Here is a 15,246-nt window from a genome sequence, read left to right on the forward strand (position 1 = left end):
TGAGTTTATTCAAAATGCACTTAACTAATCTAGATTAAAAAGTAAATAAACTTCCATGTTTTGTTTATAAGAATAAGAACTTTTTTCTCTTACACATGCACACATATACTAATACCCATATTAATGTATAGCACACACGCGCATGCGCGCACACACACATACACACACACCCGCACATGCATATACTCTTCTTGGATATCCACAATCCAATCCCCATGAACTTTCATAATGGTGGCTACTACCAATGAACATTCCCACATCCTTGAAAGTGAATCGAGCACCACATTGTCCTTCCCCTTTGTATAAGTAATCTCAAAATCATAATTTTGAAGAGTTTACAACCACCACCTTTTCTTGGGAGAGATATTGGGTTGAGACAAGAAATTTTTAAGAACCCTAGGTGACCTTATCATGTCACTTCACTTGTACTTCACTCATTCTCATCAATCTACTTTGAGTGTTATGCTTCTATTGTATTCCAATACAAGAGTTAATGTTCATGATGAGGTTAGCTTCGCTCAATGGTCCTCCACATGGCTCTCCATCATATACATGTGTTAGCCTTGAAGAGTCTTCCCTCTTTGTTGGATCATCCAATGGTTGTGGCCTTCAATAACTAATCCCTCAAATGTCCAAGATCGAGAAAATATGGGCATTCCACGTGTCATTATGCAAGGATGTAAAGAAATATGCATGCATGGATCAAGTCCCCGAACCAAAGTCTCCCATGTGAAGTATGCATATGTATAGAATGCATGTCACTTGAATGGAATAAAGAAAACAAAATCATGCAATTCTTGATGTATTTGCACATGAAATGCTTCAACATATCCTGTAAAAGATTAGAGGTTAACTCATTTACATGGAGCCGGACATTGGTGAAGATCACCATTGAAGCTTGCTTGAGCAAGATAATTGATTAGTGAAAATGTTTAATTAGAACTGGGTAATTACAAACAAGCCTATAATTGGCTTATATACTATTGGCCATGTTTACACTCAATTATACCTTAGCCTCCACACTTGACCATGCCCATGGCCCCCTTGTTGGTTCTTATTTTAGCCAATATGTACATGGCCTAATTACATAATCAAGCATTTGAACCCGCTTCATTGCACAACGGAAGTCACAATTGAGAGAATTATCCAAATGCATATTCTAAAGTGAATCCATATTATGCAATCTCCCATAGGTTGCTTTGATCATCAAGGTCAAGAGTTATACAACCATAGAAAAGATTTCTTCTTGTGAGTTATATATTTAGTTACCTTTAGATTGCTTTAGCTCATGAGCAAGTTATGATTTGTGCAACCAGTTATACATTAAGTTGCCCTTACATTACTTTTTAGCTCATGCACAAGCTATGATTTGTGCAACCAAAAGTATTGATTTTTAAGAGAAAGAGAGAGACCCCTTGCTTCCCCCTAAGAATGAAAGATCCTACCTCCCTTTTACAGAGAAAGATTCCACTATAGACGTGTGTGTGTGTGTGTGTGTGTGTGTGTGTGTGTGTGTGTGTGTGTGTGTGAGAGAGAGAGAGAGAGAGAGAGAGAGAGAGAGACCTTGCTTCCCCCAAAGAATGAAAAATCCTACCTCACTTACAGAGAAAGATTCCACTACAGGCATGTGTGTGTGTGGGTGAGAGAGAGAAAGACACAAAGCTGGGAGGGTGAGCACCAATCCTCCACATCAACACATAGAGATATACCATTAGAGAATTTGTAAATACCATTAGAGGATTGGTGCTCACCCTCCCAGCTTTGTGTCTCTCTCTCTCTCTCACCCACACACACACATAGAGATATACCATTAGAGAATTTGTAAACATTTGTTGCTAAAAATATACCTTAATTTTCAACCTCAAAAATCAACAATTTATTTTTGAATATGCCCTTTAGCTACTTTTTTTTTTGGACAACCACACTAAAGAAGGGGGGGAGTGTATTTATTATAAACACAGTGGTATCATTAATGTTCAAATTGCCACTGTGGTAGCACAAGTGACATGTTACATGTGCAAGCTCTCCCAAGTCCCGTACCATTTATAGCACACCCAAACTACTTGCAAGTTCCAAGGGATAATTACAAATTGACGAGAGGTATAGACCATACAAATTTTTCTCGTGAAATATATTCGATTTTGTATTTTGTTTCTTATAAAGGCAAATGCATAATTCACCAAGGATATGCAACTGCAACAAGTTACACCATGACCAAAATCCACAATTTCAAAATGTGTAAAGAGCCTTAATTATTTGTTATAATCGTATGTTCGTGAAGTTTTGATCTTTATAGTACAAGTCTTGGTTTGAACCCTGGCATTAATATAGTATAATATACACTTAAATCTTTTGAGGAGAGAATGAATGTACTTCATATGTGCATGGACTACAAAAGTAACCAAAAAAATGCGACAAAGGCATGTTTTTCAACACTCCTATGATACTTTTTTCTTGCCAACAACCTAGTCTTAATCCTTGATAAAACAAGAACACATACGATATCTTTTAAATATGCAAGGCTGTGTATTTGGATGTTTTTGTCTTGTACTTTACTTTAAGAGCTTTTACTTTAGTAATAAAATCAATCTTTGACAAGCTTTATAAGGTGAAGTTTGTATTGTGTATTGGAGCACTATTGTGAGGAAATATCCTTCATATATACATGGGTAAAATGCCTAACAACTAACAAAAGATTACAAAAGATACCCTTTTCAACACTCATGACTTTGATAGATCTTGTTTGAAAATAGGAGATATCAATCATAGCCACAATTCATCCTTCATAAAACAAGATCATCAACTATATATTTTTTGGCTATCAAGGTGTTTTTCATGTTTTCACTTATCATATCAAAACTAGTTGTACAACATGAATGCATGTGTTATAGCTTACAAAAGCTATCTCATTAAATGCTTAATATATGAAACAGTCATCTGAGTCAAATATCACCACAGACATACATCTCAAGAATACTACAAATCATCGACATGCTTCAAGATCACTTCCTCTAGACTACATTTTATCCTTCATGCACATGTTAAGCACCTATTTTGTCACTTCAAATATATAACCTCAAACTTAATAGGAAAATACTCTCAACACAAGATATTAGTTGAAGAAAAATATCAAGTACAAAATATGTTTTACAAACCATCTTCCATGGTCAATCTTTTAGACACTTCTCATACAAAAACATTTTATTATTTGAACTTTATTTCAAAAAATACCTTAAATAGTTTCTTAAGCACACAACACATGCAATACAGAAGTTCCCCCCTAGGCCATTCGCGTGCATCTTAAATTAACTTGACACTTTTTATAAAGGTTTCATTTAAGACATGGTTTTTTTTCACAACTTTTACCATAGGTGCATTCTAACCAAGCATTCTCAAGTAGTTTCAAGCAACTAAGTTGATTTTGCTTTCCATTCCCTCAAATACATACAATAATCTTGAGCCACTTTTGTGTCTCAATTAAAAGACTAGTGATAACGCTGAATAAAGCCCCTTTAACTATGAAGACTGACCAGAAGTATGCATATGCAGAAACTCTCATGTTGAATCATGTGTAACAACACACAAATTGAGGTAGAGCATGGCACCACAACAGCCCCCCAAGTATAATAGCAGCCAAGCAAGGCAAATCAACCAAGGCCCCTTTATATGTTTCTACCAAATGACTTGGGACATCTTGACCATGTTGACAGTAAACTTGGAACAAACCTAAGTTTGCTGTTTCATTTGCATTTGCAAGCTAGCTTCAGCATGGCCCCATAGTTTCAATGAATGAGATTCTAGTCAAGCTGCTCTAAATGCCAATTGAGAAATTAAACAAAACAACAAAATAGAAGAACCAATTCAAACAGACAGCACATCACTATAGTTGTGAACCGAAAGTCCAATACCCAAAAGTCAAGTGCAATATCTTTTTCTCAAACACACCCACCAAAACTAAACAAATATCTGTTACATGTCTCCTCACAACCTCCAACAACCTTCCTTAAACATTGCCTTATAAAACAACAGTTCTCTAGCCCCCACCCCCCTCCCCCAACCCACCCATGCTCCCTCCCCTCTGTATGCATTTGCTGTTTGGACTCCATGCAGCAGAAGCCAGTATCCCCGTCACAAGAGTGTAAATGAATCCTCGCTACCAAGCCCCGAATCAACATGATGCATTTATGTAGGAAACTTTTAATAGGTTTACCCATGATAAAGCATGCTGAAAGCTCACTCTGTAACAAAATCACAAATATTCAGCTGATGATTGAGGAGGAAAAACTGAGTTGTTTAAAACTAAGCCTTCTAAGTGAAACCTCAGCAAGAGAAGCCGATTTGCTTTTTAAACCTCTGTAAAACTGTTGTACTAGAAAGTCATTTACTTTTAAAGATGTTGTCAGCTGACCTTGATCATCATTCTTCACAACAAGACAACTGCCATTAAATCATGGGTACACGGAAGAATGGGTCCATACTCAGTGTTCAGTTCTTTGGAAGATGAAACACTCTGGACTGTACGGAAGCTTGAAACGGCTAGCGCAGGTGAATTATGCAGAAAGAAAGCAAATAATGACCCCAACAGTTCAACCACTAAATCACATTTCCCTACCCCGTGTCCACGGTATCGAACACAGCGCTATGACCCAAAATAACTTATTCATCAGCCATCGCTTTTTGACCCAGGACAGAAATATCTTCGTACATTTTCTGGGAAAAAAAAAAGCCGCACATTAAAAAGTTGCAGAATCAAAATAAAGCCCTGCATCACTAAATTACATCACATAACTTAAATGGATGACCACAACTTGACTCTCAACCAAAGGATCCTCAGGATGATGTGAAATACACACACAGCTATGGCGCTGATATATTGAGGATCAGAAACCAACACCCACTAAAAATCTCAGTTTGCAAAAATGACAGAAAACTCCATAAACTGAAGCCCAAAAAGCTATCTCGTGCAAGATGACAGTGAAACCACTCAGTATCAAAAAAATATTATTGGATAAAAAATGCTCGATGCCGGTACTAATGAATGTCAAACTCAATAAAGCACAGTTCATGAATTTAAAATAATTGTGCATACCCCTTGATTGTTGTAATACCATAACTTATTCGTGCTAGCATCTAGAACCTGCCAAAAAATGAAACAAAAAGTTAGTGTTTGATTTTTTGCTTCAACACACCAGGCAAACAACCTAGACTATTGTGGAAACCTAATGCTTTACACTTTTGCTACACGGCCTTCAGAAAACATGCTCACTCTGGTGTGCCAAGGCTTAAGCTTGCACCCACACGGCACAAAGTACAAAACTTCTTTGTAAAAGTGTAGCCTTGCTACAAGTTTGGGACTGAGTTCTTTTGTGCACACATCTCAATTTCCAAAGGCCACTGATGCCAGCCATGTCTCCAGAGTGGCATACTTCTATGCGCAGGATGCTGCAACACCATCACGTTGGATGGAACACTGGGAGAAGAAAGAAGAGCTGAGAAAAGAACAAAAAAATTAAGGTGTTCAAAAGAAGCACGAAGAGAACTCTTGCAAACTTGTCCTCTTCATGTTTGAAATTCAAGTGTAAAAATTACTCATAAAATTGCTTCTTAAACTCTTCCCAAGTCTTTGCTTCCCCTCAAAACCACCAATCAGCGACCCACTCCAAAAGTACATAGTACCATCATGTAATTTGCAGTCTTTGGCAAAGGCACCACCTTTAAATGCTCCTCAAATTGACATATAAAAGCCAACGCTTTTGTCTAGTCCCTCTTACCATTGAAGACTTTGAGCTTGGCAAATCTATTGCCAACCCAACTTCTGCTTCTTGTGGCTGTCCAACATATTTTTTATGCGTTTGAGGTGTCACAGAAAACACATTCAGTTCGTCTGACAACTGTTTTGGTGGTGAAAATTGTTTTAGTTTGAGAACCTTATATTTTTTGGTGGCAGCTGTAAGGTGAAACTTTCCTTATGTGCCAGTATCTACTCCGGAATAAGAACCTCATCAAGTTCCTTCCGGCTGAGTCTAATTTGATACATCCTCAGGCACATCCCCACAAAAAGGTCTAAGTAGACTCACATGAAATGCATTGTGAATTCTCCAATGATTTGGTAGCTTCAAACGATAGGCCACCTCAACGATCTTTTCCAATACCTGAAAAGGTCCATAGTGCGCATGCTCGCAGCTCAACTTAGGGAATAATCGCTCTTTACCCTTCATCTTCTTGAGCCTGGCTTTCTCAAAACACAAAAGAACCCAATCACCCACTGCAATCTCTAATGCATGTCTGAGACGGTCTACTGCCTTCTTTTGCTTTTGTTGAGTTCTTTGGAGTGCCAACTTAACTCTCCTATAAGCTTCATGTTCTCCACATATTGGTCAGCCTAAAAGATCTTATCCTTTGTGTGCAAAATGAGTGGTACCTCCTTCCACAATCTCAAAAGGTGCCTTGCCCGTTGAAGTATGGACGGTGTTGTTATAAGCGAACTCCACCAAAGAAAAATATTTTTCCCATTGTTACTTGTGCTCTGACACATAGCACTTGAGAAGATCTAACACTGTGGAATTGGCCTTTTCCGACTGCCCATCCGTCTGCGGATGAAACAATGATGAAAACTTGAGAGTTGTACCCATGTTGTCAAACAACCCTCTCCAAAATAAACTCGTCATCCGTGGATCACGGTCACTACTGATAGATGAAGACATGCCATGATACTCGAAGATGTTCACCATGAACAACTTCACCATGTGATCTACTTTGATCTTCTTACGCCGCACGGGAATGAAATAAGCTTGCTTACTAAACCTACATATGATAGTCCAAATGCCATCATTCCTCTTTTGTGTCCTCGGAAGATTAAATGTAAAATCCATGGCAATGCTCTCCCATGGTTTATCTGGAATAGGTAAAGGTTGAAGTAACCTTGGTGTCTTCTGACGGTCAAACTTCACCTTTTGACATACGATGCATGCCCTAACAAAAGCATCAATATCCCTTCTCAAGGTCGGCCAATAAAAGAAAGCCTCAACTACCTTTATCATGGCCTCAATGCCCCTATGACCTGCATACGGTGGAGCATGACTTTCAATCATAACCTTGAGCCGTAACTACCTGATAACACAGTCTACCATGCATCAACAAAAAGCCATCCCTGAGAGTATAATGATCATGCCGCTGACCCTTAGACATCTGATCATAGACCCTACCAAAATCCTCATCCTATGCATACTGCTCTTTCATCTCATCAAGCTCATGATGATAAACAAGTGAAACTGCTGAGACCTATGGCTTGCGTGACAAAGCATCAGCCACAACATTCTTTTTGCCTTCCACATGCACAATCTGAAAGTGGAACATAGACAAAAAGTTGGCCCATCTCATATGCTTCTCAGAAAGCTTAGTCTGCACGAGGAAATAACACAAGGTCTAATAATCTGTCTGCACAGTGACATCAGCCCCAAGCAAATAGTGTTTCCATGTAGAAAGAGCATGAATTACAGCCAACATCTCTCTCATAGACCTGTAAATGCTTCTCAGCATTTTGCAATATATGACTCCATAGGTTATCACATGTCCTTCCTGCATGAGAACTACCCCAATGTTATTCCCACATGCATCACATTGGACAACAAAAGCCTTTCGAAGATCCGATAGTACCAATACGAGATCCGAAGTAAGCTTTTCCTTGGGCTTCTTAAAGGCTGCAATTTTCCGATCAGCCCATCGAAACATGATTCCCTTCTTTGTCAAAGCATGAAGGAGCGAAGCAATCTCAGCAAAATACCGTATATACTGCATGTACTGCCTGTAATAGGAACACAATCCCAAAAAGCTACGTACATCATGCACGGTCCTCAAATCTAGCCAATTGAGAATTGCTTCGACCTTCGAAGGATCCATACGGACTCCGTCTTTAGACACGATATTCCCCAAGAAGTGTATTTCTTTCAAGAAGAACTTACTCTTCTTGCCATTTATAACCAACCTATGCTTCCAAAGTTCTTCAAACAGTGGGGCCAAATGCTCCCTATGCTCCTCCTCTGAACGTGAATGCACAATCATGTCATCAAAGAATGTGTCCACAAATGCTAGATGAGGCCAGAAAATCCTGTCCATCATCTTGTTAAAGGTGGCCGGAGCATTTGTCAAGCCAAAGGACATGATCAAGAACTCATATAGTCCAGAGGTGGTCAAAATGTTGTCTTATACACATCCTCGGGTCTAATGCGGATCTGATGATATCCGCTTTTCAAGTCTGTCCGACTAAAGACTGTGGAGCCTTGCATGCAGTCCAAAATGTCTTCGATCCTCGGAATAGGGAATCGATTCTTGATGGTGTTCTCGTTTAGCGCCCTGTAATCTATGCACATGCGCCAAGAGCCATCTTTCTTTTGCACTAAGAGTACAAGTGAGCAAAAGTGTGATGAGCTTGGCTGAATTAGCCCCTTTTCAACAACTCTTGTACTTGGCTCATGATTTCCTCTTGTTGGGCAGGAGTAACACGGTATGGCGGTCTATTTGGTGGAGTACTCCTCGGAATAAGATCAATAGCGTAATCTTCAAGGAAGCTCTCTTGGCAATGACTCAGAAAAGTAATCTTGATACTTACATAGAAAATTGGTCCGTCTTATCTAACATAGACAAATTAGATTGAGGTTCATCATCTTTTGCATCCTTAATGAAAACTAAATACACAAAAAGATGCTTTTTCATTACTGATGAAATGGCTGAAGACGATACAATAGGAGCAGATTCCCCTTTAAGCTTTACATCCAAAATATGCTCTTTCTCCCTATGAGTCAAAGTAATCTTCTTGTTATACGTATCCACCACCTCATGTACCCTATGGCACCATGGCATACCCAACAAAACATCACACCCATCAAGTGGCATGATATAAAACTCCTCATTGTCCACATAACCCTGCACATGAAGCCTCAACTTCCTAATGATAAGGGTGACGGGTTCTGCATACCCACGACAAGCCATATTAGCCTCTTAGAGATAGGCCCCATCTCCTCTGCACTGATCCCCAATTTGCCAGTCAAATCTAGTAAGATAAAGTTGACTCTAGCACCTGTGTCAAAGAAGATCAAAACATTTTGATCTTTGACCTTGTCCCATGCCTTGCACAACTCTGTCTCCTCACCACCTCGATGTTCCCCGACAAGATCAGGAACTAGCCCTATAGAAGGCTTCTGTTTCTTAGGCTTGGGTTCCCCTTTAGTATCAGAGTCCTTGTTGGACTTACGCTTACAACAATTGTCCCTCTTCAGTACAGGAAAAGCATTTCTTGGCATCGAATAAAGCCTGTTTCTCCTCGGGAGTTCTCTTGGGCATTGGTAACATCTTACGCTGCTTCTCGACAGCCACTGTTGCATCCCGAGGTGCATGCCCTGGCTTCTCAGTTTTCTTGCCAATGCTTTTGCTACCATGAAATCCAATTGAAACCCCAGTGAGTAACGCATTTGCCATCATAGCATTCTCTATCATCTGCGACATATTTGTTACTCAAGTCTTAATACAATAGTCACACACTTCCTTGGGCAACCCACAACAATACTTCTCAACCAGCTCAGACAATGGCACTGCACGATAAGAAGTAACTCGGAGTAAAGCTTCCCAAAACTTCTTGTTATAATCCTCAAGATTCTCACACTTTGATGCATCCAACTTATGCCACGCTGTCATTACATCCACCTCAAATGTAGATGTGAGCGACACGGAAGAGAACACCTGTTTAAAATGTACCCAAGTAGTTGGTGCTATGCCCTACAAGAGAAGAGTGGACCACCACTACAATGCATTGCCCTTGAGAAAAGTCGCAACTTTTCTCACTTTCGAGGACTCAAGTGTAATTGCGACCAAAAAAAGCAGCATCAAACTGCTGTAAAAAGATAAGAGCCTTGAGCATGTCTTTGGCCCCACTAAATGTGTCAAATTTCACTGCAGCTCCCCCTTTTCCTTATAATCCTTCGCCTTACCCATAGGCATTAGATTATTGTAACGAAGTGGCTTCACAAGATTGCTACCCTCTACATTCATGCCCATACTAGGGTCAACATTGCCAATTCCCACACCTTGCATACCATAGTTCATAACATATGTTTAGCAAACGCATACGCATTCGGGTATGTAAGAATGTTTCGAGTATGTTTCAGGCCTGGGTCGAGTAACATATGTGACCCATATAATACCTCATAGAAAGGACGAGATTTAGACAAATACATACGAATATACATTGTAAACTCAAGCTCTCCAAGTTCCATTATAAAAACTTCCAAAGTTACAACACTTACAAGTTACATAAAGGCTCATTGCTTACCCAAGGGTCAAGCCTCAAGGCTAAATAGTGAAAACTAGATACATCAAAGCACAAGTTGTAACTTGTAGCAAACAAACATCCATAGCAGAAATTTAAATACTACTCTAGAGATAAAATACTTCATGAAACTTGGAACTTTGGAAGAGCCTATTCTGCTGTATTTGTTGGGTTTTATGCTGTGTATGCACCCAGGGGAGTGCTAGTGATCATCAGTAGGTTACTGGGGCACTTTTTACTTCAGTTAGTGGAGGTTTGTTCCCCCAGTTTTAGCTTAGTTTCACTTATAAAGGTTTATAAGTGATTTGGTCCACCTGGCACTATTTATGGCCGGACCATGTGAACACACTATTAGGTCACATCCTTTTATGTGGCTATTGTACTTCATTTTATCACAATCAATACATGAGCAGTCGTGTTCCTCTCTCTGACTCTCACGCCTCCTGTTGAAGTGCCTTCCAAACCCTAACCCTAACAGCTCAAACCCTTCATTTGGTATCAGAGCAAGGTTCGCATAGCTGTCCGTACAGGCCATAGCCATCAGCTCGCCTGTTTTCACTTCAGCTGCAGCCACGTACAGACAGTTGCCTTCAACTACACAGACAGCTGTTCCATACACTGCTCCGTACAGGTTCGCCTGCCTTGCTCGTACATTTCCACGCCATCAGCAGCCATCGCTTGTTCTGCCCGTACACCTGCAACTGCCCGTACTCGTTCGCCTGCAACTGCACGTACAAGTTCGCCTGCCACACTGCCCGTACTAGTTCGCCACCATCAGCTGCCCTGTACGTACAGGCCCTTCGCTTGTTCTGTTCCGTACCCTGCAGCTGTCCGTACAGCTCGCCGTCAGCTGCACGTTCAGTCCCTCGCCATCGGACTACCCTGCTCCGTACAGTCGCTGAGTACCTGTAGCTCCGTACAGTACCTGCAGTTCCGTACAATACTCTGCTCTGGACAGTCTGCTCCGTACAGTCGCCCAGTACACTGCTACTGTTCCGTACAGCCTACAGCCGAGTGTACTTGCAAAATCACATTTTTGGTAAGCTTTACATGTTTTGAAATTTGGGCATTTTCTCTGTGAAAGTTTTCTGGCAGATACAGGGAGGTTTTCTTGCAAAGAAATCTCTACAGGCTTTTGCAAGGCTTTGGGTGCAATAATTTTGGGCATTTTTTGGGCATTTTGGCACTGTGTGAGCCATTTTTGTTGCTCTACTCAATCAATGGTGCATTGTGTTGCACATTCAAAGGATTGAGAGTGCAGGCATATTTGGGTAAGCTGTATTCAGTGGAGTACAATTGCTTTTAGGGTTGTTGCTTTTGGAATTTTTGATACACAGGTACAACATTGTGCACTAGCATAATGGCAAATCAACAGCAAAGTGATGTGTTCACGTACTTGTCTAAGGAAGACAAGTTGGATGGCATGAATTACTCCTTGTGGAGTTTTATGCTGAGAAATGTGCTCGTGGCAAAAGGTCTTTGGGATTTTGTTAGTGGTGATGAACCACGTCCAGGTCCATTGGCTCCAGAGACTCCTCCCCAAGGGGGTGCTCGTGGAAGAGGACAACAGGCACAGGCACCAGGTCAACCTCTGCCTGTTCAAAGAACAAATGCTCAGAAGACATGGGATACCAAAGATGCACAAGCCTTATCACTTATTGCATCGTCAGTACAGAGGTCTATTATACCTCATATTCGTTCAGCTGGCTCTTCACGGAATGCATGGGTGACTTTGGAGCAGTTGTATGCTGCTCGTAATGAGGCACGGATCTCATTTTTTGAAAAGAGAGCTGGAAAATCAGAAGATGCATGAAGGAGATGATATGTCTAGCCACTTGAACAAGCTGCAGGATTTGAGAGAGCAATGGATGAGATTATTCCTGAGACACAGCTTGTATCCACCATCTTAAACTCTTTGCCAAGATCCTACTTGGCTTTTCATACCTCTTTGAACCTTAGCATGAGGAATGCTATTGAACCCCTAAAGTATCAGGAACTTGTTGCTCTCTTGTTACAGGAAGAGCAAATCAGGAAGAACATGAACATGAACACAAGTGCTGAACAAGCATTTACGACACGTCAAAAAGGGAAAGGCAAAGTTCAGCCAAAGAGTTCAAATCAGAATTCAGGTGATGGTGGTTCATCTCAGGATACCAAGAAAGGTGATGGACAGCCCAAGAAGAAGGGCAAATGCCATTACTGTAAGAAGCCAGGTCACTACATCACAGAGTGTAGGAAGAGGATTGCCAAAGAGAAGGCGAAGGAATCTGGGATGTCTGTAAACGATGCCTCTAAAGTTCCTCCAGAGACTGCTTCTTTTGTTGAAGACAGGGATTACTGTTTCTACACATGCAGTTATGATGCCTCTTGGTCTTCACAGGCACTCAGTGTGACTGAGCATGCATGAGTAAGGACTCTTAACCTTGAAATGTGGGATATCCTCTGCATAAAAGAACCTTCTGGTGGCTAGTATGGCATCCTTTCTAGCTTGCAATTGCCATGCTCTTGATAAACTCCCTTGCATTTGACCCTTTGTAGAGACTTTATGTCTCTTGCCTGCAGGCATTGCATCTTCACCCACAAAGGAGGCTGAGGATCTACCTGTTCCACCCAAATCTGCAACTCGCTCATCAATTAGTGCTCCTTCTCCTTGAGGCATCAAACCAACATGCAACCTTCTGTATATGTCTTTTGCACTTTCGGGGGCATTGTCACATGGGCCAACCCCTTGGCCTGTTAGACGCAAGATATGTGCCCTTATGCGCAAAGGGCCTCCATTCCATTGATGGAGGCAATATTTGCACTTGCATGTGAACATACCCCTACCAAGAGACTTAACAACGGTCACATGTTCCCATTCTAAGCCTTTAGGTCTGCCCATTTCTCGAAATTCCTAGGGCCTGCAATTTGCAAACTTGCAAGAAAAAGAAAAGTCCATGAGATTCAAGGCCTTTGTAAATATTACACCTTGTGTACATACTACATAGATGATAATACATACATGCTACAAGCTACACCCTAGGGCCTGTCACCTATGTACTCCCTACAGGCTACAGGCTACAAGTACAAGCTACAGCACATTGTACACTAGTACACCATTGAAGTACAGCCTACAATGTACATGTACATACTACATAGTACAAACTAGTACTACAGTGACACAGTCTACAGTACAGGCTGTACCATACAGCACTGTAGGGTTAGGGTTTCGAAAACCACTGAATACTTGTAGGCAAGTATAGTCTACAGAAACACTGGGAAGAATGAATACATGTAGGCTGTACGATGTATGCTGGCCGATGCAACTGACGTTGAAACTTGACAGTCGGGACTCGGCGGCAACCTGCAAGCGAACTTCGAGTCGACGCACTTCGAATTTCCAAAACGGTGAGGCGATGACAAAGCGTACCATATTTTGATTTAAAAAAACATTAAAGTCGGCGCCTTTAAAAAAGTACGCATTTCAAACCTTAGAAAACACAAAAAAAGGCACGTATGAAACTTGTGTTTCATACGTGTATGGTACAAACGTTTGCAAACATTTGCTTCATCATGCAAACGCGTTTGTTATGAACTATGTTGCATACCATCCAATCCTGCTGATTCTCCCATGTTTCCAAACATGCCACTATGCATACCGGGCAGCATGCCCCCATACATGTTTCCTTGCATTTCGGGCTGCATGCCCCCATACATATTCCCTTGCATTCCGGGTTGCATACCATACATATTGCCTTGCATACCATGCCGAAAACTAGCTCCAAAATTCCCTTGCATTCCCATACCTCCTTGAGGATAACCCCCAGTCATAAATTGGAACACGAAACCACCGCCAAAATAGCCTAGATGCAAAGATGGTTGCAAGATAGGTGGCTGCCCGAAAAAGGAACTCTGTGGGTTTGCACCATAAGTGTTCTACATGTTGGAAAACTGTTCGTGGGATAGCACCACTGTTTACCTAAGGTGGGTTCCAAGAACGCACCTTCTTCTTCTGCTTAGGCTCAGAAGGGGCCCTCATAATTTCAGCAAACTTCTCACTTTGCATGAACTGCATGAGCACATCCACTGCCCCTGCCAATGCCAATCGGGCTTTAAATTGGGCATCCTCTTCCTCTTTACTTGAAACATCTTATGGTTGAGTTACATCCTCATAACGTGCATCTGCTGTAGCCTGTTCTCCTACAAGTACATCCTCAGATTCGGTCCTCTCAGGAGTGGTCTCCTGCTCTTCCTCATCATCATAGTCATAGTCATCCTCATAGTCAAACATCTTGCTGAAATTTTCGATGACGACTTTGCTTGAGATAACCACGAGCTCACCCCCTTGGGAAAGTTGGTGATGGTCCCAGTCATGGTAGTTAGGAAATGCGTTTCCTACAAGAAAGGAAACGTGGAAACGTTTCCTTGTAGGAAACGCGTTTTTTTCAAGCAAATTTTTTTCCCCAAATCTAACGGTGAAATCTATGCAACTCTTTTGATAAAGTTTTTACAGGTTTTCGTGTGCCGCTTTCCCTCATCAAGGCTGATTTATTTTGTATTGTTTATGGGCATTGGGCCATGACTGTTGATTCATCATGATTCATGTGACATGAACACTTCAAACTTACAAGTTTTAACCTATGTAGTGTCATGTATGGGTTTTTTTTTTTTTTGTGGCATGGAATGATGGATGATTGGATCATGGATCATGGATAGTGAACCATGGTCTTTGAATCATGATCATTTGACATTGATGATGGATGATTATATGGTTTTTGTTATTTGTGATTCAAAGATTGTAGGCTTCAAATTGATGTTTCCATGTATTCTATATGCATTTAGTGTTATTTTTACATATTTTATACAGTATATATTTGAAATCTTGTACATGCAAAAACCTGTAGGTAGCAAACTTTGGGCTAATTTTACGAAACCCATTTGAAACT

The 15,246-nt window shown here is 40.9% G+C and overlaps 1 protein-coding gene across 1 annotated transcript in view; it reads right to left on the reverse strand.

Moving 5' to 3' along the window:
* Nucleotides 1-4,313: 4,313 nt before the first annotated feature.
* LOC147604421 (cytochrome b-c1 complex subunit 9, mitochondrial-like) overlaps nt 4,314-15,246 on the reverse strand; it is a 38,955-nt gene continuing 28,022 nt past the window's right edge. Inside the window, exons 2-3 of the mRNA XM_086795464.1 lie at nt 5,090-5,137; nt 4,314-4,710 (exon numbers count right to left, since the gene is read on the reverse strand). Coding sequence (XP_086651590.1) covers nt 4,657-4,710; nt 5,090-5,137 — 102 coding nt within the window. The 3' untranslated portion in view covers nt 4,314-4,656. The remainder of the gene's footprint in view (nt 4,711-5,089; nt 5,138-15,246) is intronic.

Source organism: Cibotium barometz, chromosome 62, assembly GCF_041138505.1.
Source record: "Cibotium barometz isolate CiBa-2024 chromosome 62, ASM4113850v1, whole genome shotgun sequence".
Classification (NCBI taxonomy): Eukaryota; Viridiplantae; Streptophyta; class Polypodiopsida; order Cyatheales; family Cibotiaceae; genus Cibotium; species Cibotium barometz.